Source organism: Letharia lupina (assembly GCF_014066315.1).
Source record: "Letharia lupina isolate WasteWater1 chromosome Unknown contig_10, whole genome shotgun sequence".
NCBI lineage: Eukaryota > Fungi > Ascomycota > Lecanoromycetes > Lecanorales > Parmeliaceae > Letharia > Letharia lupina.
In genome coordinates, this window is record NW_023502979.1 from 487,914 (window position 1) to 514,448 (window position 26,535).

The window sequence follows — 26,535 nt, forward strand, 5'->3', positions numbered from 1 at the left end:
CCATATCGCATTCTACCACCTTCCTTATTATATTTAAAGCTCCTATATATCTCGCTTAGCCGATCCTTAGTGTTTTATCTTAGTATTTCGAAATACCTCTCAATCGACGTAGTTAGATATTCTCTCTTTCTTACTATCGATAATATAAATATATAGATAATTAAGTATCTGAAAGTAATAAAGAACTCTATATTTACTATATATCGTATTACTATATAATTAAGAGTTTTTAATACTTTAGCTAGAGGCTTTAAGATAGACTTAAAGATATTTAAGTTTTAATAGCGATAGATAAAGATCTTAATAACTTTAAAGTAATAGTAGTAGTAGCAAATATAGTTTAGTCTTTAAAATCTCTCTAAATATCGTACTTATTAAGAGCTCTATTTAACTCCCTTATATTCGCCTTAAAGATATAATCTTCTATAGTACTATACTTAATTATTATAAGAAATATTTCGAAATAATAGAAATTAGCTAAGTGTAAGAGTGAAAGTACTCGAAGCGAACTAATAGGCTCGCTTACGTTATTTATTAGATTATAAGCTACGTAGTTAAGACGAGTATTTAATATACTTAGCGAAGTCTTAAATATTTATAAATTCTCTTTTCTCTTTTTCTTTCTTTAATTATTAGTTTATCTAATAATTAATCTATTTATTTTATTAATTATATATCTAGATCTCGTAATTATATAGCTATTATATAGTTTTATTAAAAGAAATCTTATTATTTTATAATTCTAATAATTTTATTTATATAAAGTTATTTAGTTTAGCTATAGTAAATAACTCGCGAATTAATTCTATTAACTTATAAAGTAAAAACGTTTTATTATAATTAATTAGCGATATTTTTAATTTAATAGATAACTCTTATTAGAATATATCTATTATATAATTAAGTAATTATAATTTTAATTTTAATATTAATAAGAATTTTAATAATATTATTAACGAAAATAATAATTATTAAAATATTATATTTAATAATCCTTTATTTATAAATAAAGACTCTTACTTTATAGACTTAATTTAAATTTAACGCTATTAACTTTTAAAGTTTAATATTAAAAAATAACTAATTATTAAAAAATTTAAATTAATTAAAATATAGAATATATAAGAATATCGCTATAAATATAGCGATAATTACTATTATAATTTAAGTTATAAGAAGATAAGTATTATTAAGATATTTAATATATAATATCTTAATAACTATAGCTTAATAATTATATTTTTTTAAGATTATAATAATTTTATCGTCTCGATATCTTATATCGATTTTTATATAAATAAAAAAAAGACTCGCTAGGTTTCTACTCTCTTAATAGATACTAAAAAATAGATTTAAAGAAATATTAGAAATATAATACTATATAATATTAAGAAATCTATTTAAAAGAAATATAAGAGATAATATTTAAATTAAATTTATAATTTAATTATTAAGTCTTATAATATAGAATATTAATTAATTAAAATAATTATAAGAGATATATAGTTAATAACTAGCTTTAATAATTATCTTACTATACTCTAATTATAGCGAGATCGCTATATAATTAATCTAAAATATATAAAAGATTTATAAGATAAAGTAATAGAGAAAATTTCTCTAGAAACTATAAAGGAGATTATTTAATTTATTATTTATATTATATTATTATAATAATATTAGAATATAAAGTAAAAATTATAAAAAATAAAAGAGCTCTCTATTCTAGATAAAACTCGCTTTAATAATAAGATAAATAATTAAAAAAGTAATAATTAATAATATATTAAGCTTAAAAGATAATATATAAAGAGCTAATAAGATTAAAAGAAGAGTTTATTTTTATTAATATTATAAGATTAAAAGTTTAAGCGTATTAAATTTAAAGATAACGACTCTTATATTAAGTTTAAGACGTTTTTTATTAAGATATAATACTATAATTATAAATAATTAGAGTATTATAAGAATTCGCTTAAATATTTAAACTACGTTATAAGTAATAAAGCATATAATTATAAATTAAGTAAGAGAAAAGATAAAGTCTAATACTTATCGCTATAGTATTAAATATACTATTAATTAAATAATAATCTTACTCTCTATTATTAAAAGATAAAATTATTATATTAAATAAAAAGTATAAAATAATTACTCTAATAGATATTAATAGCGAGAAAATCTTCGTATTATAATCTTTTATTAAAGAGATATAGATTTCTAAATCTAAATACGCGTTAATAATAATATATACTATTAATAATTATTAAATATTCTTATATAAGAAGTATAATTTAATCTTTAATTTTATAAATAGTTAAGAAAAAAAGTAAGAGTAAATCTTAAAGGTATATATTATAAATATATAAGAATATAATCTTATTCTTAATTTTTCTTAAATTTATAATATTAATTTAAATATTTATTAATATAAATAATTCTAAATCTATCGCGATTTTTTTATAAATAATAAAAAACAAATAGATATTATAATAATAAATATAAAGTAATTTACGTTATTAATTAATATAATAATTATATATAATTTAAGATAAGCGTTTATTATATTTTTATATTAGATTCTATTTAAAAGTAATAAAAATAATTATAATAAAGTTATATAGTATAATATTATATAACTAGATAATTCTAATATATCTAAATAATTTAAAAATCTATTAGAAGTCTTCTTAGAAGAATTATTTAATAATCTTAATACGTATAATTAGATTAAGTACTCTATTAATCTATTATCTAAAAAACTATTTAGAAATAATTCGATTTATAATATATTATATAACGAATTTATAGCGATTAAAGATTATTTAAATATTATACTTAAGAGAAAGTAAATTTAATTTTTAATTAGTTAGATTAACTCGCTAATACTATTTATTAAGAAATTAAACGATTTACTATAATTATATATTAATTATTAAAGACTTAATAAGATAATTATTAAGAATAATTACTTATCATTATTACTTTTAGAAATTTTAAAAAAATTTATATATATAAAGTATTTTATTAAAATTAATATTTATAATATATATTATAGAGTATAAATATAAAAGGAAAATAAGTAAAAAATTATTTTTTAAACTCGCTATAATTAGTTTAAATATTAAATAATATCTTTTAATTTTATAAATATCTTTATAATCTTTTAAACTTATATAAATAAAGTATTTAAATTATATATCGATATTTTCTATATAATATACTTAAATAATATATTAATCTATTTCGAAATAAAAGAGTTATATTAAGAGTATATATATAAAATACTATACGTACTATTAAAATATCGACTCTATATAAAATTATCGAAATATATTTTTAATTATAATAAGATTATGTTTCTAGAGTTCTTAATAAATTAACGCGATATTTAAATAAAGTTATCGCGTATTAAGATTATTACTAAATAATTAAAATTAGAATCTATTAAAAATATCTTAATCTTTCTAAAATTTATAAACTTCTATTAATAATTTATATAAGGCTTTTTATAGATAGCTACGCTTTTAATAGATTTAACTTAAAAAATAAAGAAAGACGAGATTAAATTATTCTTTATATTTAATAAAAAAGTATATAAAACTTTTAAAATACTTAAGCGAATATTTATTATTGTATTTATATTAAAATACTATAATTAGAAAATACTATTTATTATAAAGATTAATATTTCTAATATAAATATAGATAATATATTTAATTAACTAAGCGAAGATAGATAATAATATTTTATTATTTTTTTTAGCTATAAATTTAAGAGCGCTAAGTTTTACTAGAATATATATAATAAGAAGCTTTATATAATTATGCTAGATTTTAAAAATTAAAAATATTACTTATAAAATAATAAGTACTCTATTTATATAATTTTAGATTATAATAATTTATATTATTTTATAATAATAAAAGAGTTTAATATAAATTAGATTCGCTAGATTAAGAAATTAGCTATATTTAACTTTATAATTAAATATTATAAGAAAAAATTTAATTCTATAAATATATTATTAAGAAGATTTAATATTATTAAATTAAATAATAGCGAGAATAATAATAATAATTTTCTCTTTATCTTACGAAATAAGCTTTATAATTAGAAATATTAATTTAATTTATAGAAATATAATAGTATATTTATTATAGTTAAATTTATAGCGTTAATAAAATAATTAAATAATATTATTATTATAGATATTTAAGTTATTAATTTAGATAAGAGAGTATTTAATAAATAAATACGTATTCTAGATATTATAATATTATCTTAATTTCTAATTTATTAAATTTTAAAGTTAAAGAGATTTTATTTAAAGTTATAAGAATTAATAATAATATAATTACTTAAATTATAATATAAGAATACTTTTATTATAAATAAGGAGTAACGTTAAAAATACGCTATTAAATAGAATAAGTTTTTAAAATAAAAAGTCGATAAGAATAGACTATTACGTTATAGTCTTATAATTTATATTCTTAATAATCTTACTATAAAGAAAGAGATTTTTTATATAAATTATAATAATTCTAATACTAGATACTTTACTCGTAAATATATTAAAAAGAGTATTAGATTTAAATATTATTAAATAAATATAATAAGTAATATAGTAGAGTATATTCGTATTTATCTCGATTATTAAAAAATATAAATTTATTATTATAAGTTATATAGCGAGTTAACATCGATCTTTCTAGATAATATAAATCTATTTTATATTATAATATTAGATTTTATTATAAATCTATTATTTATAAGAAATTTATATATTAATAAAATTTATAATATTATCTTAATTATAATAGATAAATTAATTAAATATATAATATATATAGTAATTATAAAGAATTTAAAGGCTAATAATCTTATTAATATCTTATAATAAGAATTTATATTATTATATAATATAATATATAACTTAATTTTAAATTAAGACTCTTTATTTATAAGTAAGTTCTAAATAATATTATATTAATATCTAAGTGCGAAGTGTAAACTTAATATTATATTTTATTTTTAAATTAATAATTAAATTAAGAGATAAAATTAGATATTAAAATACTATTTATAAATATATTATAATTATAAATAAAATAATTAACTCGAGATCTTATTAATAGCGGCGTTTATATATAATAATAGTATATATATAAATATTAATAAGATTTTATAAGAGCTATTAATAAGATATATAGTAGATCTAAAAAATGCTTTTAAGAATAGAATCTTAAGGGGAAAAGTATTACTTATTATAGAGTGAATAAATTAATTATAAGAGATAAGATTATATCTAAAAGAATTATAAAAGCGAGTATTAAAGTAATAAGTAAAGTATTATAATAGTAATTATAAGATTATAATCTTTAAGAAAGAGAATAAAATACTATTATAAAGCTTAAATATATATATTTTATAATTAAAGAAGAAATTAAATTATAGATAGCTTAGATCTTTTAAAATATTAGAGAAAATAAATATATAGATTTATAAACTAGATCTCTTAACTAAATATAAAAAAATCTATTTTATATTTTATATATCGCTATTAGAGCTATAGTATTTATATAAAAATAATTTAAAATTATAAGTAATTTTAATTAATAAAGAAGAAGAATAGAAGATTAATAAGATGCTAGATAAAAGAGTTTATAAAAATAAAATTAAATATCTTATTAATTAAAAAGATTCTTTATCTTATAAAACTTTATAAAAATTAATAAAATATTTTAAAAATATTAAAGGTGTAATTAAGAACTTTAAGTAAGTAAAAAAATTATATAAATTAATATTTAAGATAAAATTAAAAATATAATTATTAAGAGAAATTAAAAAATAAGAAAGATTAAGAAAGTAGTAGTAGTAAGAGATTTAGATAGATAAATAAAATTATAATTAAAAGATTTAGTGAATATAATTAAAAAGTTTATAGATCGATTTTAAAGCGTTAAAATGTTATATATAATAAGAAAAGTAATTATTAAGATTATATATATAATTATTACTATCTAGTATTAATCTATTTATTCTCTTATATTAAAAAATAATTTTTTATTTAAAAGATTTATTAAATAGTAAAAAGATTTAATATAAGAGGTGATAAAAGAAGTAGTAGAAGAAGTAACGAAGATAGTAATATTATATTAAAATTTCTTAATGCGATAAGCCGCTATATATATTAGCTATATAATCTAATATATACTAATTAAGATTTATATTACTTTATATTTAAAGAATAATATAAATATTCTTATTAATATAAGTTATAATAAGAATATTATTTTAATAATAAAAGATTAAGTCTATAATATATATATAACTCTTATAAGAGTATTATTTATATTTATATTAGCGCGAGCTAATAAAAAGCGTAGTATAAATTATATAAGAATTATATATAAGAGTATATATATAATAATAATAAAAGGAGATTAATATATATTAGCGTAATCTCTTAGTTATTTAATATCTCTTTTATTTATAAATAAAGATAAAAATAATAATAAGAGAAGCTATTAAGCTTTTTTAGCTAAGTATATCTTTAAAATAGAGATAAATATCTATTAGTTATAGCGAGGGGCGTAGAAATAATAATAATTATAAGTATTTAATAGCTTATAGAGCTATAAGAGCGAAGATTTAATATTATTATTAATATATTAATATACTTTTTATATTATTTATAAAGTATTATAAAGTATTCTTCGAGATATTTATTATATATAAAGTTAATTTAAATAATTATAATCTTATTTAATTATTATCTTAATTAATATATATATTATATTATTATAATAATATATAGCTCGCTATCGCGATATTATAATAGAAATAAATAAAGATAAGATAATAGATATAAAAAAGAATTAGGTATTTACTTATAATAGTATTAATATTAATATTATTATTAAAAAAAATAAAAGTTAGATTAAAAGTAAGATTTTTATATTTACTAATATAACGTTTATAATTATAATAATAAAATTATTATAATTATTAAAGTAATAATAATTATAATAGTATATAATAATAGTAATAATAGTATATCGTAATAAAGTAATAATATATTTATATTTTATTAATTAAGATAATAATATATAAAGTAATACTATCGCGATTTAGTATATAAATATATTAATATATTTAAGAAAATCTTAAGATAAATAGTTTAAATACGTTATTATAATATATATTAATTTAGACTATATTTAAACTAGTAATAGATAATATATATAGAACTAGTAAGTTTATAGTATTTAATTATAAGATATAATAATAATAAGATTTAAGGGTTATATCTTTTAAAGAAAAATATAATTATAAGAGTAGAAATACTCGAAGCGAATTAATAGACTCGCTTATATTATTTATTAGATTACAAGTTATATAGCTAAAGCGAGTATTTAATATATTTAACGAAGTTTTAAATACTTATAAGTTCTCTTTTCTCTTCTTCTTTTTTTAGTTATTAGTTTATTTAATAATTAATCTATCTATTCTATTAATTATATATCTAGATCTCGTAATTATATAGCTACTACGTAGTTTTATTAAAAGAGGCCTTGCTATCTCACACTAAGCGAGATATATAGAAGTTTTAAATATAATAAGAAAGGTGGTAGAATGCGATATGGGAGAAGATTTATCTATTCAGTATTATTTTTGGTGGTGTGTGTGTGATAATCTCAGTGCTAAGTATTCCAACGTTTTCTGCACACGCTAATACTTGGATCTTCGGCTGGCTTTCCCTTCAAAATCCACCGAGAACTCTTCTCCAAGCTCCGTAGAACGAAGGATTTCCTCCGATCATGCTCAGTCCTTTTACCGTCTCAAGTTCAAGATCTGTTTTGTAAAGATATTCATGCTTTCACTAGCTACAAAGATGTCTCGTTACAAAGTGGAGACAGATTGATGGGCCCAGCGTCTTTTCGTTCGTCTTCAAACATGCAATGTTTGATTGGTTGCCTCTCCGCGTCTATGCATGTCCTGATTTGTTGCCGGCCTCGTGCTCGGCTTTATGCGGCCGTCCGAACAAGGCTGGCTCTGCCCACTTTGTTGCCTATCTCCATTTATGCCCAACTTTTGTGTCATCGAACCTTCTGAAGCTGTAAATCCGTTGAACAGAGGACTCAGACTCAGTCTACAATAGCCTGCTCTCCTTCTTGTGACGAAACCCTCTCGTCCTTTCCTCCATTTATAGTCACATTTGGCATTGGATGTTGAAGCTTTGCAATGCTCTCCTCGTCGTCCGCTGACCCATCTGTTAGGACAGCAAAGCTCGCAAGATACTTCAATTCAATTCTGCGTGGAGATCAATCATTGAAGACAACTAAACAGGCAGAGCTTTTTATCGAGGCGCTATGTGATCAGCCTGATCCACCAACATGCATTGACAAAGTCATATCAAGCTCAGCAGGTCTTTCAGCCGTGCAAAGTAGTCTTCGATTCGACGCCTCCGCCTCCTTCCACAATGGACCAGCCGCAGCCTTGATTCGGTACATCCAAGATCCTGGGCTAAAGATGATTCTTGGGGGAGATTATGTCCGCCAGGTCACTCGGCCAATGGTGGAGCCGCCCATCTTCTGGAACGGCTTCTTACAGTCCTTCCGTAACGCCTTACTGAATATAGACTCCCAACAGTGCTTCGCCTGGCTTCTACACGAGCTACTGTGCCAAAATTCCGGCAACAGTGGCTCTTATACTGCTATTGCGCAAGATCCCTTGATCCAAGCTTTGCTCCTCAATTCTCCGGCCTTCGAAATACGAACAATGGGGCAGAAGATCAAACATACTATCTCCAGTCTTGATGCACCTGGTGTTGATGACGATGGACATGGTCCAGGAGGAAGACATGACAATGACTTCGCAGACTTTCGTGAAATTGCTATCCATCCCACGGCCGATGAAATTCGCTCGGCGGAACCGGCATTTCTTCGTCGAGCTGAGACACTGGAAGATCCAGCTTACGAAGACAAGCGCCTCACCATGCATCTTGAAAATCAGTTCCGACTCCTTCGCGAGGACTTGTTAAAGGAATTGCGCGATGAGCTTCAGATCGTTTTGGGGAAGAAGAAAGGACGCCACAGAGGCACAATGGTAGACGGACTTACAATTCTCGGTGTTGATTGTGGAGAGCCAAAGAAGCGACTACCATGGTCCCTGCGGCTCCAGTGTTTATCAGACCTACCCGAACTAGCCAAAGTGAAGGATAAGGAACGCAAAGACAACCGCCTAGACCCAACTGAACCAGCGAACGTGAAGAATAAAGAGCGCAAAGACTATCTCCGTGCCAACCAGAATCTATTCAAACATCAATCCTTAGCATGCTTGATTGTGGACGAAGACATTGCCGCCTTTCCAACCATACATCGAGACGTCGATCAACTCGCTCGCAAACCTCCGGTTATCGCGCTACATCTCAGAGGCATTGCAAGCACGTCCAAGTCGCTGCTCAAGCTGAAGACTGCACAGCATGTGAAACTAGTGCAAATAGATACAGCTGTTTTTGCTTATGAACCGGTGTTGCGAGGGCTTCAAGAAATTCGAGAATTGTCCCTCGCGGATGAGCTCTTGCTTTGGAGTCCCGATAGCGTCCCGGTCAAACCTCCGCATGCACCTGTGGCGTTGATCAATAGTCTCGAGAACGATCCCTCACAAGATGTCCAAGATGTCCTGCAAACCGCCAAGTCAATCCGACTGGACGAAGCCCAAATGAAATCTCTTTTAACAGGGCTTAAGCAGCGGGTGAGCTTGATACAGGGCCCGCCGGGTGAGTTCGTTCCAGTTCATCCCGACATGAGGGGTGTCTAAACGAGTTATAGGTACTGGCAAATCATTTATTGGAGCTCTGATCGCCAAGTCCATTTACAGATTCACAAAGAAGATAATTCTCGTGGTTTGTTTTACCAATCATGCTCTGGATCAGTTCCTCGAAGACTTACTTGACATCGGAATTCCGGCTGATGAGATGCTGCGGCTTGGGGGAAAGTCGACCCCACGAACGAAATGCATGTCTCTGTACGAACAGTCTACTACATACAGGCAGACGAACGCCTCTTGGACCAAGATCAATGGCCTCAAGTCAAAGATAGAAGCTCATACTATCCGTTTGGAGCGCGCATTCGATAGATACAAGTCGACTAACCTTCGGTCGGCGGATTTGATAGAATACCTTGAGTTTCTTCCTGATGGTGAAGACTATTACAATGCATTCACAGTGCCCGAAGCTGAAGACGGGTCGACGATGGTTGGTCCAGGCGGCAAAGCTGTTAGCGACTCATATCTCTTCGATCGATGGTCAAATGGCCAAGACGCTGGTATCTTTTCCGACGAAGTTCCCAAAAATGCACACGATATATGGCAGATGCAGGTGTCTGCAAGGCAGGCCTCGTTGTCGTCCTGGAAGCTTGGCATACTCAAAGAAAAGGTTTCCGAGCTATACGCCATTGCGGAACAATACAACGAGGCTCAAAGCGAGCTGGACAACATGTTCAAGAAGGGGAATGCCCAAATAATAGCCTCAAGACGTGTCATAGCATGTACAACTACAGCTGCAGCGAAATACACGCAAGAGCTTCAAGCAGCTTCCCGAGACGTTGTATTAGTGGAAGAAGCTGGTGAAATTCTGGAAAGTCACATCCTGACAAGCTTTGGTCCGCATACGCAGCAATTGGTGCTCATCGGCGACCACAAACAATTACGGCCCAAGGTCAAGAACCACGACTTGAGTGTAGAAAAAGGCGACGGCTACGATCTCAACAGATCCCTGTTTGAGCGACTGATACTGAAAGGCTTCCCCCATCAAACACTCACTCAGCAGCACCGTATGCGTCCAACAATATCTGCTCTGGTCCGCTCTCTAACGTATCCTGATCTCACTGATGCCCCGAGAACCCTGATTCGCCCTGATCTTAGTGGGTTCCAGAACAACTTGATGTTTATTTCGCATAACAAACCTGAAGACGACGCCAAAGATACGGCGAATGGGAAGGACATGAGTTCTATATCAACGAAACAAAATCGATTCGAGGTTGACATGGTATTGAAGTGCGTCCGCTATCTTGCTCAACAAGGCTATGGAACGGATAATCTTGTGGTCTTGACACCATATCTCGGACAATTGAAACTTCTCAAACAAGTGCTAAGTACGGAGAACGACCCCGTTCTCAACGATCTTGACACGTTCGATCTTGTCCGCGCTGGTCTTATGCAACCTGCGAGTGTAAACGCAAACGAGCGGAAAATTCGGCTCGCAACTATCGATAACTATCAGGGAGAGGAAAGCGATATCGTTGTTGCATCTTTGACGCGGAGCAATCCTAGGCACGACATTGGCTTCATGTCTGAGGCCGAGCGGTTGAATGTTCTTCTCTCTCGAGCTCGTAACGCTCTAATTTTGATTGGCAACCCTGAAACTTTCCTGAAGGCTCGCAAAGGGAAGGATATTTGGACTAAGCTCTGGGGTCTACTCAAGAATGGCGGCCATGTCTATGACGGGTTTCCTGTGCGGTGCGAGCGACATCGTGAAACAGCCTGTCTATTGCGTCAACCAAACGATTTCGACGTCGAATGCCCTGATGGAGGGTGCAAAGAGCCATGGTGAGTAAACCTTAGTCCACGGTGCCGGCCTAGTGCTAATACAGCTCTAGTGGCACCATGCTCGGCTGTGGTCTCCACCCCTGTCCGCAGCGATGTCATCAATTGTCCGACCACTCAAAGGTGCAGTGCGAGTACATGCTCGACGATAAATGCCCAAAGGGCCATGAAAGGTCCTGGCAATGTCACAAACCACCACGCGAGTGCAGCAAATGTGGAGCGGAGGCTTTGAGAGCACAGAAAGAAATACAAAAGGACCTGAGACAGCGAGAGAAGCGTGCTCGAGAAGAACAAGAGCACATTGAGAACATAGCCAAGCTCGACGCAATGCTAGCTGAAGAGAGACAGAGACTCAGGGATGCTCAGTTATCCAGAGACAGAGCCCTGGCAGTTCACCAAAAAGAGGAAGATCTTGCTGGCGCGCAAGCCATGACTCTTCCAGCTTTTGATTCCTTGACGAATGCCCAACATGGTTCTGGAGGGTCGTCAGGAAATGAGGCCAGTCCCATATCCACGCAAGCTTCGTCCACTCCGTCGAACAACCGTGGTATGCAGCCACCCGATGCTGCCAAATCACCAGCGCCTAAGTGGACCAATAGACGCCATTCACCAGCCAAGGAAGAGTGGAAACGTCAGAAAAATTTAGATAACGCCCGAAACGATGCTATCGATTCCGTCATGGATATGATTGGACTGGAAGAAGTCAAATTGCAGATTCTTCGGATCAAAGCCATGATCGAGGTCAGCATGCGGCAAAATGCTGACGTGTCAAATGACCGCTTGAATATTTCATTTCTTGGGAATCCGGGCACAGGTAAGATCACCTAGTCTGCAGCTCTATTTCTATAACATGACCAATGACGGTGCTTGCCAGGCAAAACAACAGTTGCTCGTCTGTATGCCAGAATTCTGGCATCCCTTGGAGCCCTCCCATGCAGTACTTTCGTGGAAACGACGGGCGCACGTCTGGCTCATGATGGTGTTGCTGGCGCAAAAAAGATTCTAGAAGGCATTCTCGGTACAGGCGGAGGCACTCTTTTCTTGGACGAAGCGTATCAACTCACAGAAGAACACAACCAGAATGCTGGTCACCAGGTGCTAGATTTTTTGCTTGCTGAAATGGAGAACAACGTTGGTAAGATCGTCTTCATACTCGCCGGCTACAACAAAAATATGGAAAAGTTCTTTGAGCATAATCCCGGGCTCACCAGTCGCGTGCCACATACTCTACAATTTGCCGACTATCAAGACGATGAGCTATTGTGGATGTTGCAACAGCGAATAGAGAAACGATATAATAGGAGAATGAGGATCGAAGGCGGCAAAGATGGCCTGTACATGCGCATCGTCGTCAAGCGTCTTGGAAGAGGGCGTGGCCGTCCAGGCTTTGGCAACGCTAGAGCACTTGAAACAGTCTACTCCAAGATTGCTGCCCGCCAAGCTGTACGCCTGACCCATGAGCGCAAAGGGGGACTTCGTCCAGACGATTTCTTTCTTTACAAAGAAGATCTTATCGGGCCAGACCCCTCAAAAGCCATCCTAAAGTGTTCAGCATGGGATGAAATGCAAAAGATGATCGGCCTAGGTGCTGTCAAGGAGTCTCTTCAAGCTCTGATTGACCGTATCAGCGAGAACTACTATCGCGAGCTCAAGGAGAAGGCTCCCATCGAGGTGTCTTTGAACCGTGTCTTTGTTGGCTCGCCAGGAACCGGCAAGACGTCGGTAGCTAAGTTGTATGGGCAGATCCTTGCTGATTTAGGTATCCTCAGCAATGGCGAAGGTTGTTACAGCCATGCAAATTCCCCAGCTCCATCGATCATGGCTAATTACCCGCGTCTGCAGTCGTCGTCAAGAATCCGGCAGACTTTATTGGCAAATTCATTGGCCATTCTGAGGCCAACGCCAAGGCAATCTTGGCAAGTGCTATGGGGAAAGTGCTAATCATTGACGAGGCGTACATGCTCTCTACAGGTACAGCTGATGGCGGAAGTACGACCGACTCATTCAAAACTGCGGTTGTTGATACAATCGTTGCCGAGGTCCAGAGCGTACCAGGAGAAGACCGTTGCGTCCTTTTACTTGGATACGAGGACAAGATGGTAGAGATGTTCCAGAACGTCAATCCAGGCCTCTCGCGAAGGTAAGCGACCCCTAAGCTTCCGGTTTGTCTACACGAAGCCCCTCATTTCTCAAAACCAGTGGGCCCAAAGCCCTGTTTTCGGAGTTGTCATTGCTACGAATTCTCTCTTACGCTCATCTTGCGGCTGTTGTATACCATCTTGGCCCACTCTTCGCCCTCTTCCATCTTCAAAATGGGTGTCGTGGAATGGTCTGTAAATGGTGTTGACGCCACTCTCTTGCACTTGACAAGCAATTTCAGAGACCGAGAGCGGCTATATCTCTTCGATTTGCGCCATCTGTGTTCCTGAGTTCCCTAACCTTTCGTCTGTGTGCTATTATATTGGCTCCCTTCACGGAGGACTTGAAAACAAAACAAGTACCACACACTGACCTCTATCTTCAGATTCGCTATACAAAATGCTTTCCGTTTTGAAGACTTCACGGACGAGGATTTGTTGAAGATTTTGAATCTCAAGTTGAAGTCACAAGATCTCGAGGCCACAGACGATGGAAAAGCTGTTGCCATAGAGGTACTGAGTCGAGGACGCAATCGACCGAATTTCGGTAATGCTGGCGAGGTCGAGAACCAGCTAGGGCTTGCAAAGGAACGACATCAGCTGAGACAATCCGCCAAGAAGCCCTCCGAGCGACCATCTGACATAGTCTTTGAACCACAAGACTTTGATCCAGACTATAACCGAGGGGCGCATGCCTCTACTAACTTGGACAAGCTTTTCGAAGACGTTGTGGGTTGCGAAGACATTGTCGCCAAATTGGGCGGCTACCAGCAAATTGCACGGGGCATGAAAGCAAAGGGATTGGATCCTCGAGGCATGATACCGACCACTTTCCTTTTCAAAGGTCCCCCAGGTAGGTTTGTAGGTTACTCCAAAATAAGCGATCCTGACACAGTGCTATAGGCACCGGAAAAACCACAACTGCCCGAAAGGTGGGCCAAATCTATTACGATCTAGGTTTCCTGGCTGAAGTCGAAGTCGTTGAGTGCTCCGCTTCAGATCTCATCGGCCAATACGTCGGACAGACTGGCCCCAAAACCCGCGCGCAGCTCGACAAGGCCCTGGGCAAAGTCCTCTTCATCGACGAAGCTTATCGACTTGCAGAAGGCAACTTTGCTACCGAAGCGATCAACGAGCTTGTGGATCAACTCACGAAGCCGAAATACATGGACAAACTTCTCGTTGTCCTCGCTGGTTACGCTCAAGAGATCAACCAGCTGATTTCCATTAACCCGGGTCTTTCCAGTCGCTTCCCAGAGGAGATCACCTTCAAGCATCTGAGCCCGAGGCAGTGCCTAGAGGTTTTGGAGCTCACGATCAAGAAGCAGAATATCCAGACACCTGCCTTGACGGACCCTGACAGCCAGATCCACGGTAAGATGGTGGGCCTCCTCAAGAAGTTCAGCGCATTACCTTCATGGGGAAATGCCCGAGACATGAAGACGCTAGCCAAAACACTGGTGGGATCTGTCTTCAAAGCAAATGCTTCTTCCTCAAACGCATTGGCTATCTCTGAAGATGACGTCTTCCGCCTCACCAAGGCCATGTTGGAAGAGAGACAAGAGCGATGCGCCAATCGTCCTACAATACTCCCATTTAGGACCACCCAGAAGGCAGCCGACCAGTCTCAAGCCCCACCGCCTCCTCCTGCTCCTACGGAAGGATCATCGACCCAGGCCGACCAGACCACCAGCCCTTCAAATGAATCTCCTGACCCCACAGAAAACCAAGATACCGACGCCGATGGCGAATGCGAAGGCGAAAATTCAGCGCCCCAAAAACCAAATACCGCACGGGATGCCGGCGTGTCCGACGCAATATGGACCCAACTGCAGACCGACATCGCCGCCGCCGAGGCCGAGCCCGAAATCTCCGACGAAGCTTTTTGGCACCTAGAAGACGTGGCCTCGACCACGTGGGAGACCGCGCATCAGGCAGAGCTCGCTTTCCAACGCCTCCGGGAGAAGAAAGCCAGAGACGAAGCAGACGCTCAACGGCTCAAGCGCCTGCAAGAAGAGGCGCGCATGGAGCAGGAAAAAGCTGCGAGGGAGCGAGAACAGGCGAAGGCGGACTTGGAGCGGATGAGGATCCGGCAGATCATGCAGAAGAGGGAGGAGGCGGTACAGGACCGGTTGAGGAACTTGGGGGTATGTTGTCAGGGTTTCCAGTGGATCAAGCAGGCGGGCGGGTATAGGTGTGCTGGTGGAGCGCATTATGTTGGTAATGATAGACTGGGCGTGTGAATTGCATGGGTTAGAGGGGAGAAGTAGCCGTGCTACTGCACGCATAGTTCGTTCACAACAGGTGATAGTGATAATGTACCGTTTCATGATCATCCAGAGCAAGGATGAAGAGGTTCTAGGCTAAGACCCCCTCAAGTTGTGTCATCGAAGTTGTATCTGCGACAAGATTGAAGAGACCTCAAGGCAATGTCTCCAGAGACCCTACCATCCTTTAAACTTTGAAGTCAACCTTGAGAGCCACTAGGGTCCGATTCCCAGAACAGAAGTCGTCGTACTCATATCTCGAGCAAAACGGGAGCGCGAAAATGGCATCGCCCATCGAACACATCATTCCAGCCTTGCTCCCGAGTGAAATGCGACACTCCAAGTGATATCCTGTACCAGCATCGGTATATGTCGCTCCGGACGGTATTCTTGCCTCCTCCCGCAAATCTTTAGCGGCAACGTCCTCCAACGAAACCCTGCGCGACAACCGTCTTCGCCAGCGAGATGCCGAAGGAGTGCACGACCGGAATGGCTTTTGGCCCGCCTTCGGTCGGCTCGAAGCGGTCTGCTCGGTGTTGAGATCGATCGATCGATCGATCGTTTCTCGACAGTGTATCGAGGCAGATCTGGTGTCTGCTGCTACAGATGCACGAGCTGGCTGCGGGGGAATCGGGGTCTTCGGTGAGCAATGCAAAGGCCGCTTCTTCTTACGAGCCGCATTTTGCTCCGGATGGACGTTAGCGGCATACGAGTATAACTGAAAAATTCGGCTTGGGAATCACTTCGAAATGATTGGTTCGAAGAACGACCCCGGTTGATGAAATTGATGACGGCTTGTTGTTTTTCTATGGAGGAGTACTGCTACTTATAGTTCATGCCAAGCATAACAGGGCTGAGTTGCTGAATTCCAACACTCCCCCTGCAGCGAAGACCTATTTACTTTGCTCCCCCCTGGGACTGTAGCTGTAGCTCCATAAATCAATTGCCTGTGTCCTGCTTTGAAGCCTCCTTAAACCTGTAAACCTCGTTCGTTCGTAGGGAAATCGAGAAGAGTGCTTGTAGGGTATATCGAGTGACTGGTTTGTAGGCTTTGAGTGGGTGTCTGTTCCTTCATGCCTCTTTCTAAACTGTCCTCCCCTAACTGCCTTGTCGAATACCTCCGTAGAGGACTTTGTGGCGTGTTGTAGGGTATATAGAGTGACTGATTCGACTTCGAAATGTACGGGCTTCTGGCACTGGCATCGGGCACAGGCGACGTTGGCTCTGGCACTGGCATCTGACACTGGCATCTGACATCTTTCTAACTGTCGAGTCCTCCCCTAGCTGCCTTGTCTGGTGCGCTTCCACTTTTCTCCTCTGTATCCTGGCTTAAGCCTTTAAGCCCCTCAATATTCTGCCTTTAACAGTGTTGTGGTCGATATCGTATCGTAGGATATGCGTAGAGGTGTGGAAATGCGCTGAAAAAGCCGTAGAGGTAGTGATTTGCAACTTGTGTTAACGCAGCGGACGTCGACCGGGACCTCTACTCTGTAGCTTAATTGTACGACGTAAGAATACCTTTAGTAATCCCTTACGAAGGAAGCCGTCGTGGCGACGATTTTCGTCAAACCGGGCTCATAACCTGATGAAATTGATGACGGCTTGTTGTTTTTCTATGGAGGAGTACTGCTACTTATAGTTCATGCCAAGCATAACAGGGCTGAGTTGCTGAATTCCAACACCGGTTCACGTAGTCGAATGATCTGATCGGTGAGGCAGAGGGTGGGGCTCATTGATGCTAAGGTTAGAAGCCCCAGGGACCAGAACTTCTCTACGCTCAATGACTTCAGGCTCCTGGGTAGGTCCACATCTGGCCCCTTTTGCCACCTTCACCGGCAGTCCATGCATTTCGGCCTGCAGGACCATCTGCACCGGCTTTACCTCGCCCTTCTTCGCCGTACCATGACATACCATGCCTATCTTAGATCGCATAACTATGAAGAGTGTTTGGCGGTAATGAATGTTCTTGGCAGAGAGCCAATGAAGACTTCGTACGGGAAAGGTCCAAAGAATGAGAATGGTTAGAGACAAGCGGGATTCTGTTTGATGGCGGGAGAGCTCTCCGGTTTTAACGAAACGAGACAGTCTGCTTCTTTTTCGCTAATCCTTCAAATGTGGTTGACTACATTGGGGGCCTGCGGCAACAGGTTCCCTTGACGCAGAGCCAGGATATCATGAACGCGCGAGAAGATGGCGAGACGGATGTGAGTTTGCTCGGCAAACTTGCGGTATGCTGCTCCTGGACTCATAGAGTTCAAGGTGGGTCAGAGACTATGGTCTTCAGCTCGTAGGCTCCAGCGTACATATCATTTCAGAGGCCGATGCTCCGGAACCTTGCATTTGTTAATAAACGCAATAGTTGCCTTGAAAAATGATCTGAACACGACAAGCCTGTTGCAAGTCTACTATTGAGACAATTGGTTGTCACCACCATACAGTTTCGAGGTTTATACTCAGAAATCTCGACTTCACTAACGTGATGGTATGGCATCCAGAACTTTCGTTGCACTGATATGAACATTCACCCTAATTACTCCTATTTTTGGGCTCGATTCGGCAAGCTCGCTAGAGCTGATCATGCCATGAGCTTAGGGAAGGGCAATGCTTGTTGTTAGGGGTATTTAATTCGTATTAGGTTCGATTCCTAATGGCGCTGGTACAATGGTGTTGCGGTGCTTTTTATTTTCTATGCTGTCAACCTCCGTCATCCATTTCTCCCGAGCTCCGCCACCCGGAAGATTCGCAGTAATACCCAAAGCACAGACGCCAAGTCTTTCAAGCTGAACATTTGTCGCCCAGTCATGATCCTTCCACCCATGAACGAGATCACTCGTATCGACTTTGACAGATTCTGGGCGTCTAGGGAAAGTCCATCGCTTGGTCTTCGGATCACAAGTACTTCTATAGTGCCACGAGGTAAGCAATGCGGTATTTACAACATTCATTCTAATATGGAATGCGTTTGCCAGGAAGCCAGCTTTGAAGAGTGAGTCTAAGAGAATGTGTTGAAAGTGCTATAGCCGATGCGTCCGGTCGATGCCCGAGGCGCTGAGGAATCCGGTTTGCGATGGACTGTCAAAGGGGGGGGGGAAGGGGGGGAAGGCCAGATACATCGACTTTCAATGGCGAAAAATCGACTGTGGTGGCGACCCCAAACGCGTGCGGGACATGGCCTCCGTAGGGAAGACCATCGAAATTCGGTTGATGTTCTATTGCATTCACAGCTGCAATGCGAAGCATCTCGTGCGTGTCCAAGCCGTGTGAGTGCTCGGAACAGGCATCGATACACTCTTTCGATTGCAATCTCGATCTTCCAAAATTCAGCATAGCGAGATCGGAATTAAGCACAGAGCCTTTGGGGGGAATTAAGCACAGAGCCTTTGGGGAGGATTAAGGTTGTCTCTCGCTCAAGACGCGCGAAAGAAGCATGTAACTGCGCTCTGGAAGGGCGTGTGGCGATTGGTATGCTCAAGTAGTGGGTAAAGTCGATCTGCCGGCTTTTGTTGGGGACATGATGTTCATGCGATGGAAGAACGTGAGATAGATGGTATCCCACTTTCACCCCTTGCCAGTGCCGACATTAATTAGCCTCATGCATGGAACCATTTACGGGCCACCATATCCATCGACGTCCAGCGAGGCTTTCTAGCCTGACAACACCGTAGCTGCACCCATCATTTCGATTCCAAGGTGCAAAGTAGAGCGATCTCAACCATGATGGAGCGTAGGAGTCCAGAAAAATCAGCAGCGGCAAGAATGCCATGCTGTTTACCTAGCACTGGTGAACGCACTGGGCTCGATTGATACACCCTCAGTGTTGCCCTCTCGAGTCTCGTATTGCCCCATGCAATGAATGAGTCCAGTCAATTCGATATCACGGAGTCGATGTCCTCATTGCGTATTTATTGGTGGTCTGCAGCCGTCTGCCTCCTCGGTGAATCCTGCTCCAACGTTAATACTAAGTCAACGAACCCGTACTAGTACTTCCTCTACGATCTCCGAACATATCCTTCCACAAAGTTCATACAAGAGAGCAGCGAAAAAGAGGCAAGTCCAATAGTCCCGCACATGAATCGCAATTCTGCCTCAAGAGACCTAACATGTCGCATTGGAGTTGGAAGCCGGTTTCTTCTACACTTTGTCTGGGGGTCAGAATCCAAGGCCGAAAAAGGCGACGATCAATAATGTGGTGGTGAGGGCGTGAATTTGATTCATGTGATGCACCTGTGACGAGGTGCCATAACATCCAACGTACACTACTCTCTTGCCATGACAAGCCTCATGCCTGTCACGGGCCTAACGCAAACGCTGTGCGGAGACGCTTATCACGAACTCTCCCCGATCCATCTGCTCCAGCGCTTGCATGATACAGTAAAGGGTATTAGTAGAGTAAGTATCCTATACACACGAAACGAAAAGCGCTGAATGGATATAACAATATACAACCCCAATCCTTTCAACTCACCACTCGTCGATTTCCTTAGTCATCCAACAGCAGCGGTTTCGTCGCTGTTCCCTCGGGACTCGGCGGCACCACGAAGGTCTTCGGCACGTCCATCTCCTCTGCCTCATCACCGCCGTCCTCGCCCTCTGGTTCCTGGATCTCAGGTATAGGAGTCTCTTGTCTCGGACTGAGCGTTTCCGCTTCATCGCCAGCCGTGCTCGAGCTTTCTCTCCCTCTCCTTCTACTTCGCCGGTTCTGTCGCTCGTCGTTTGCGCTTTCTCTTCTCCTTCTTACGCGAAGACTGCCATCTCTGCTGCCAGGTCTGCCGCTATCGGCATCGGCATCGGCATTGCTACGAAGACCTTGCAGCATGCTGGCGGCGCGCTCGGCGACGTCTTCGCCTTCGCTAATAGGTTCCATTTTCTCGCTAGGGGCCTCTCCATCGGTGGCCGCTGTGGGGCTCAGCAAGGCCTTATCAGGTTCCTCGTTCTCAGTACCGCTGTTAGATACTTCCCCCAGGTCAGGAATGCTTTGACCGCTAGCGATGCGGACCTGGTGTCGGTCCTTGAGCCGTGCTCTGCGCCTACGGTCACGAGTGTCCCGGGCTTGGGGAGCGGCGGCTCGAAGCTTTTCAAGGAGGGAGTCCATAGCGCCGGTGGATGAAGGAGACAGGGGACCATCTGGGATATCGGCACCAAAGTTGGCGGCAGCAGGATTGACGGCTTTGGCGTTGGCACGTTTGCGGGCCATGGACGCCTCATTTCGTTTGTGGGTTTCTTCCATGGTAACATTCTTTTCTTTGGAGCGCTATTGGGTATCAGCAACAGTCATACACAAAGAGGGTTCCACGAAGCTTACCTTCCATTCAGTAACAAATTTGGCTAGCTTGTCAAAGAATTCCCGTCTCGCATTCTCGTCCGTGCTATCCTCGCCATAAAACGTCATGATGTCGTCGTAAGTCCGATTCATCTCATCAAGATACAATTGCATCTGCTCTGCTTTCCGTCGGGCCTCCTTCATGGACCGCTGTACAACTTGATTGACACGATCTTGTGGATGGAACTTTTTGCTGTCGCTGAGATTGCCGGAGTCAAGTGACATTTGTACGTTCTTGATGTTGTCGATATACTTCTTTGCGTCCAGGCGCAACTGTTCGACGTTAAGTTTCTGCACAGTGACTACACCGCCGATGTCGTCGACAAAGCCTTCCCATTGTGGGTATTGTTTTCGAACTATTCGCTCCACAAGATCTGCAAAAGTGGACTCGTTCTTCTCATCTTTCACCATCCCTAGGCGCGCGAGCGAGCTCAGCTTGAAACCAGTGGCTTGCTTGTTCGAGTCGTTCATGTAGTTACCAATATCTAGGATAAGGCCGAGAATATTCATCAAGGCAACCGAGTCACGCAGAGACTCGGAGACAGTGACGATCTCTTTCAGATGCCTTGATATCTCGTCGTATTCGCCTTCAAAAGTGCGCGTCAGTGACAAAGCTCTCATTCTTGACTTCCAGTAATGATGGAGCTCGAATGCAGTCGCCAGGTATATCTGATCTTCCCTCGTGAGCTCGCTCGGATCCTGCTCTCTTTGCGTCCGCTCTGCGTCTGGTCCAGTCCAGTCCTTGCTGTAAGGAGCCATGAGCTTGGCGGTGTTGTCAGGTACTACGCACAGGTCTTCTCTTTGTAAGAATTCCATGACCACGTGGTTATCTAACATATCCTTATCGCAGTGTAATATCATGCGGACGATCTCGTCGGCAGACTGCGTCGAGAACTTGGATAATGAAATGAGGAACTTTTGCCTCAAATCACTTCCAACAATCTGCTTCTTGTCAGACTTTCCGCCCTTGGCAGCACCAATCTTTTTGATCTCTTTGGCCATGAAGAGCTTCTCGACCTCATCTAGAACACCTTTCCTTGACAGCTCCATATATTTCTCTTCTTTAGCCTGATGGGTTGGAGTATGAGAAGCCCAGACTGTGACTTGAGGAGCATCGACTTTGTCCCAATGTATAGCCTTGAGCTTCCCCTTCGGACGAATGAAGGGTAGCCCGAAAGTGGGTGCTGGGTTGTACTGGGCCTGGGGAAAGTAGCCGCCTCTTTGTGGGCCCGGAAGAGGAGGTGCACTTGGCGTAGGTGGCGCACCGGGAATGGGAGGTGGACCCATTGAAGTCCGGGCAGACGATGTCGCTGTCCGAGGTGTGCCTGGCATTGGGGGAGGGGGGGGGGGGAGCGCCTGAAGAGAAGCCCGGCATGGACGGGGGAGGCATCGGAGGAGCCACTGGTACTGAGGGGAACGGTCCTGGAGGAGCCATTGGAAGTAGCGAAGGCGGTGGAGGAGGCGGTGGTGGAGGCGGGGGACCCATCTCGAAACCGGGCATTATGGTCGCTGTGGGTAGCGGAGGTGGTGGCATTTCCTTGGACTTCTCAAGCGGAGGCGGAATCTCATCGATAGGAGTCTTGGGCGAGTCAGACTCAAGACTTGGGTGAGAAGGTCCAGTGGTAATACCGTCGCCGTCGACATCATCGTCGTCGCTTGCATCGAACCTGCGAACCTTGGCAGCAATTTCGCCCAAGAGCCCTGTGGCTTGTTTGGTGCTCATCTTGGGCCGGCTCATCTCGATAATCCGCGGTTTCTCATAGATGATTGCATCGCCTTCGCCCGACATCCGGTAGGCCTGTTCTTCGCTCGCAGCCAAAGCATCGGCAGCAGCGCGCCTTGGACCTTTGAGTATCTTGCTCCGCGAGGTCATAGCAAGGGGACCAGGACTGAATTGCCTCGTCACCCTGCTTGAGAAGTCTTCTTCTGAGGGACTCGATTCACCGCCGTCCATTTGCTCGCGCAGTTCCCTTAACCTGTCAGAAGGACCAGCTTGCTGCCAGACTTTGCCCTCCAGCTTGCATTGCGTCTTCGCCCGCTCAAGTTGCACTTCCAATCGAGACATGAGAGTATCGCGGTCTAAGATGCCCTGCATTTTCTTCGGGTCCGTCGAAGCAAGCGCCTCAGGGACGCCCTTCTTAGCCACAGAAGCAGCGAAATCCTGGGCATCACGAAGCATAAGGTATAGCTCTCTTGTCTCCAGCTCGTTCCTTTGCAACTCTCCAGCGCGAATCCGTTGGAGATCAGCAAGCTCGGCTTTCAAGGCCTGGAATTGCCGTCCTTGAAGCTCTATTATCTGGGTCTGCTCTTCCAATTGCTTCTGCAACTTCGCTACCAGTCCATCGGCTCCCATGTCTATTCTTGCCTTCATCTCATCACGCTCAGCCATAGCAGAGTCCGCCAATTGCCTCGCCTCGGTAGTCTCATCCAATGCCTGGCGCGCTTCGGAGTCTGTGTGCAGCTTATCCAGCAAACTTTGAACCGAGAAGTTGAGACTCTGCTTGAGGTCCATGTCTGGCAGTCTCCTATCCATAGCAACATAGCTGAGCATGGCATCGACTAGTTGAAACATCCGCAATCGATCTTCTCCATCATTGTCTCGGATTAACAACATATGCTGCATGGCAGAAAGGAAGTAGTCCTGCGCACGGCTTCCCTGTACCTTTGACTGTATGGCATCCACAATCTGCAACGGATCTTGCATATCCTTGACTTCTGCGTCTATATCATCTTTCATGCTGCTGTTCTCGCGCTGAAGCAGGTCCTCGTAGTCAATGGCCTCGTTTTCTCGATATCGCTCAACCTGTTTGTCGATGGCCTCGTATTGGAAGTCTTCCATCTTGTTTAGGATTCTCTTAATACCGCAAGACGTGAATTGAGCCCTGATGTGGCATCGCAGCTGCAAATCATGCTCCGGCGCATCGATAACCATGTTCATTAGGAAGAGTGTAGCAAGTGCGTATTCCATGAGGAGATTCTCCATGCCTATGCCTCCACTACGGACCTCTTCGCTGGCACCCACAAGACTGCCCATCTTGCCTCTACCATCTATTGTGACTTCCACTATCCGCATCCAGGCATCGAAACGCCCGTTCTCGCCCTGGTGGCTCTTGACTTGGTCCATAGCTTGGAGCACCTTCAGGTGCCCCTCTCCTTCTGCCCAATGACATAGGAACGTCAAGACTTCGCTGACCAATTTGCGAGTAGTCAACCGTGGTGAGATCAGGGAGGTTGCGAGAGATACAACGACTTGTTGGTGAGCCAAAGCGTCGTCGGCACCGTATTTGTTGTTCATCAAAGCTTTGAGACATTTGATAATGTCGTACTCGCGATCCAGATCTTTGTCACTTGTAGAACCTGAAGCAGGAGCCGGCCCTTGGCCCTGTCGTCGATTGAGTTTCGCAAGAACATTTGTCAAGGCCACTTGACCCTGCGCTTCGACGAATGACTTGACCCAGCTGATCGGTTGTGTCCTCAAACTGACACTCAGGCTACCCAGTTGCTTCGGCGTTATTGTATCATTCATGACCCTCCTGACATACCATTCGGGGCTTCCCTCCTCGTCTGCTCTTGTCAGGATGCCTTGAGAACCATCGTGGCTAAGCATCGTCTGTCGGGCATTAGTCCTTCTCTTTTGCTCTCCTTGCCATTCTACCATCCGATCTTGATGTACTAATTGCCATTTTTTACTTGTAGGGTAGGCCATCATCTGCCGCCGCGCTTGTTCAGGCATAGCCTGCCAGTTGCGCTTGTTCATCATGTCGACAAACTGCTTTTCGATGATTCGATCATCAGTGGGCCGTGGGAAGTGGAAACCGTCTGGATTGAATGATGTAGTGGAGCTAAAACCCGAGGGTTGCTGCGGTGCCCAAGCGTTATGGTGGTGTGAGCCCCGAGATGATGTACTTGGTCGCGATTCCTGCACAGCAGTTCGTGATGAGTTGTCGGAGGAGAAGATGCTGGAGCCTCGTGTAACAGACGAAGCTGCGGAGAGGACGCTCATTTGATCGAATGAGTTTCGGTGATTGGAAGCTGTGTCGCCTGTGGAGTTGGAGTTGTAGGTGCTGTGTGACTCGTTGTAGATGCTTCCGGAGTCAGTTGGTATGGGTTTGCGACTGCTGTCGCGTGTAGGAAGAATGCCGTTGAAGGGCTTCAAGGATGATTGTGAAGCGGATGAATGAGGTGGGGGTCGCGGTCCAGTAGGATGTGAGGAACCATTTGTAGCTTCTGAGGGGTTGAATGAAGGATACTGATGGAAGTCTTTGCCTCCTTTGCCCAAGTGATGCGGTAAGGGCTCTTTCCGGGGAAGACTCATGTCGTTCTTCGGCAAGTAATCCACGGAAATAGGGGTCTTCCCACCCGGTGATACACTATCATAAGGTATTGACGTGATAACGCCAGCAGTCATCGACAAGCCCAAGTTATCTCCGTCTTGCCCTGCGTCCTCAGACGGCATTTGCGATCTGTGCGAGTATCTCGAAGATCTTGATCCATTGGCGCTGCCGGTGGTACTGGGCACCTCCAGGACTGGACCGCCATCATCCGGACTATACGAGTCTTGCGACCTCTCTTTGTGTATCTTCCGCCCAAAAAATGATCTCCCTCCTGAAGACTGCCGCGACTTGCTATCAACGGGTGCGTTGGTTGAAGGCATTTCCTAGAGACAACGCCCGTTCTTCGCTCCCAGGCGCCGTGGGAGTCGGATGTCCTCCAGCTCGACGACTCGACCGTTTGGTCGCTCAATAAGTGTAAGGATCTTGGGGTTTCTGTAATTAGGACGTTGGACCAGTGATCAACCTCGGTCGACGTGCCGTCAGAGAATCGGCAGGGGGCGATTGTTTGCCAAGGATCGTTGCATGGCAGTAAGAAGCATGCGAACGCCAAAAGGTGAAGAGAAAGCAAATACAAGCCTGTCGAAGGCTAAGAAGGGTACTAGTGGCTGTGAAGTGTTTCAACGTTGAGTTATTACTCCCCTCTATACAAAGTGAAAGACGGCGAGGTTGTTCCCTTGTAATCTTTCGTTGCCGCATAGGGGATCCCTTTCGCGCTAGTGAGATACTACGGCAGCCGCAAAACACGAGGCATTTCGAGGCGGGCCACACAAAGTTATCTCCAATCCAGTCTCCACCACCGCTCACGCCGTCCCTCCACCTAGCTACATATACACACCCTATTTAAAAGTTTGTGCATTCGATC

The 26,535-nt window shown here is 40.5% G+C and overlaps 2 protein-coding genes across 2 annotated transcripts; one reads left to right on the forward strand and one right to left on the reverse strand.

The window, feature by feature from the left end:
* Positions 1–8,251: 8,251 nt before the first annotated feature.
* Positions 8,252–15,995, forward strand: HO133_000161 (uncharacterized protein; the record flags this gene model as incomplete). The annotated part of the gene is made up of 7 exons (XM_037291101.1): positions 8,252–9,788; positions 9,841–11,617; positions 11,668–12,428; positions 12,489–13,394; positions 13,457–13,754; positions 14,139–14,605; positions 14,656–15,995. The coding sequence occupies 7 exons, from the start codon at positions 8,252–8,254 to the stop codon at positions 15,993–15,995; spliced, it is 7,086 nt and encodes a 2,361-aa protein (XP_037152536.1).
* A 4,504-nt stretch (positions 15,996–20,499) lies between these two features.
* On the reverse strand, positions 20,500–25,993 carry HO133_000162 (uncharacterized protein; the record flags this gene model as incomplete). Its single annotated transcript, XM_037291102.1, is given in 3 exon segments — positions 20,500–21,270; positions 21,322–22,585; positions 22,605–25,993. The coding sequence occupies 3 exon segments, from the start codon at positions 25,991–25,993 to the stop codon at positions 20,500–20,502; spliced, it is 5,424 nt and encodes a 1,807-aa protein (XP_037152537.1).
* Positions 25,994–26,535: the final 542 nt, after the last annotated feature.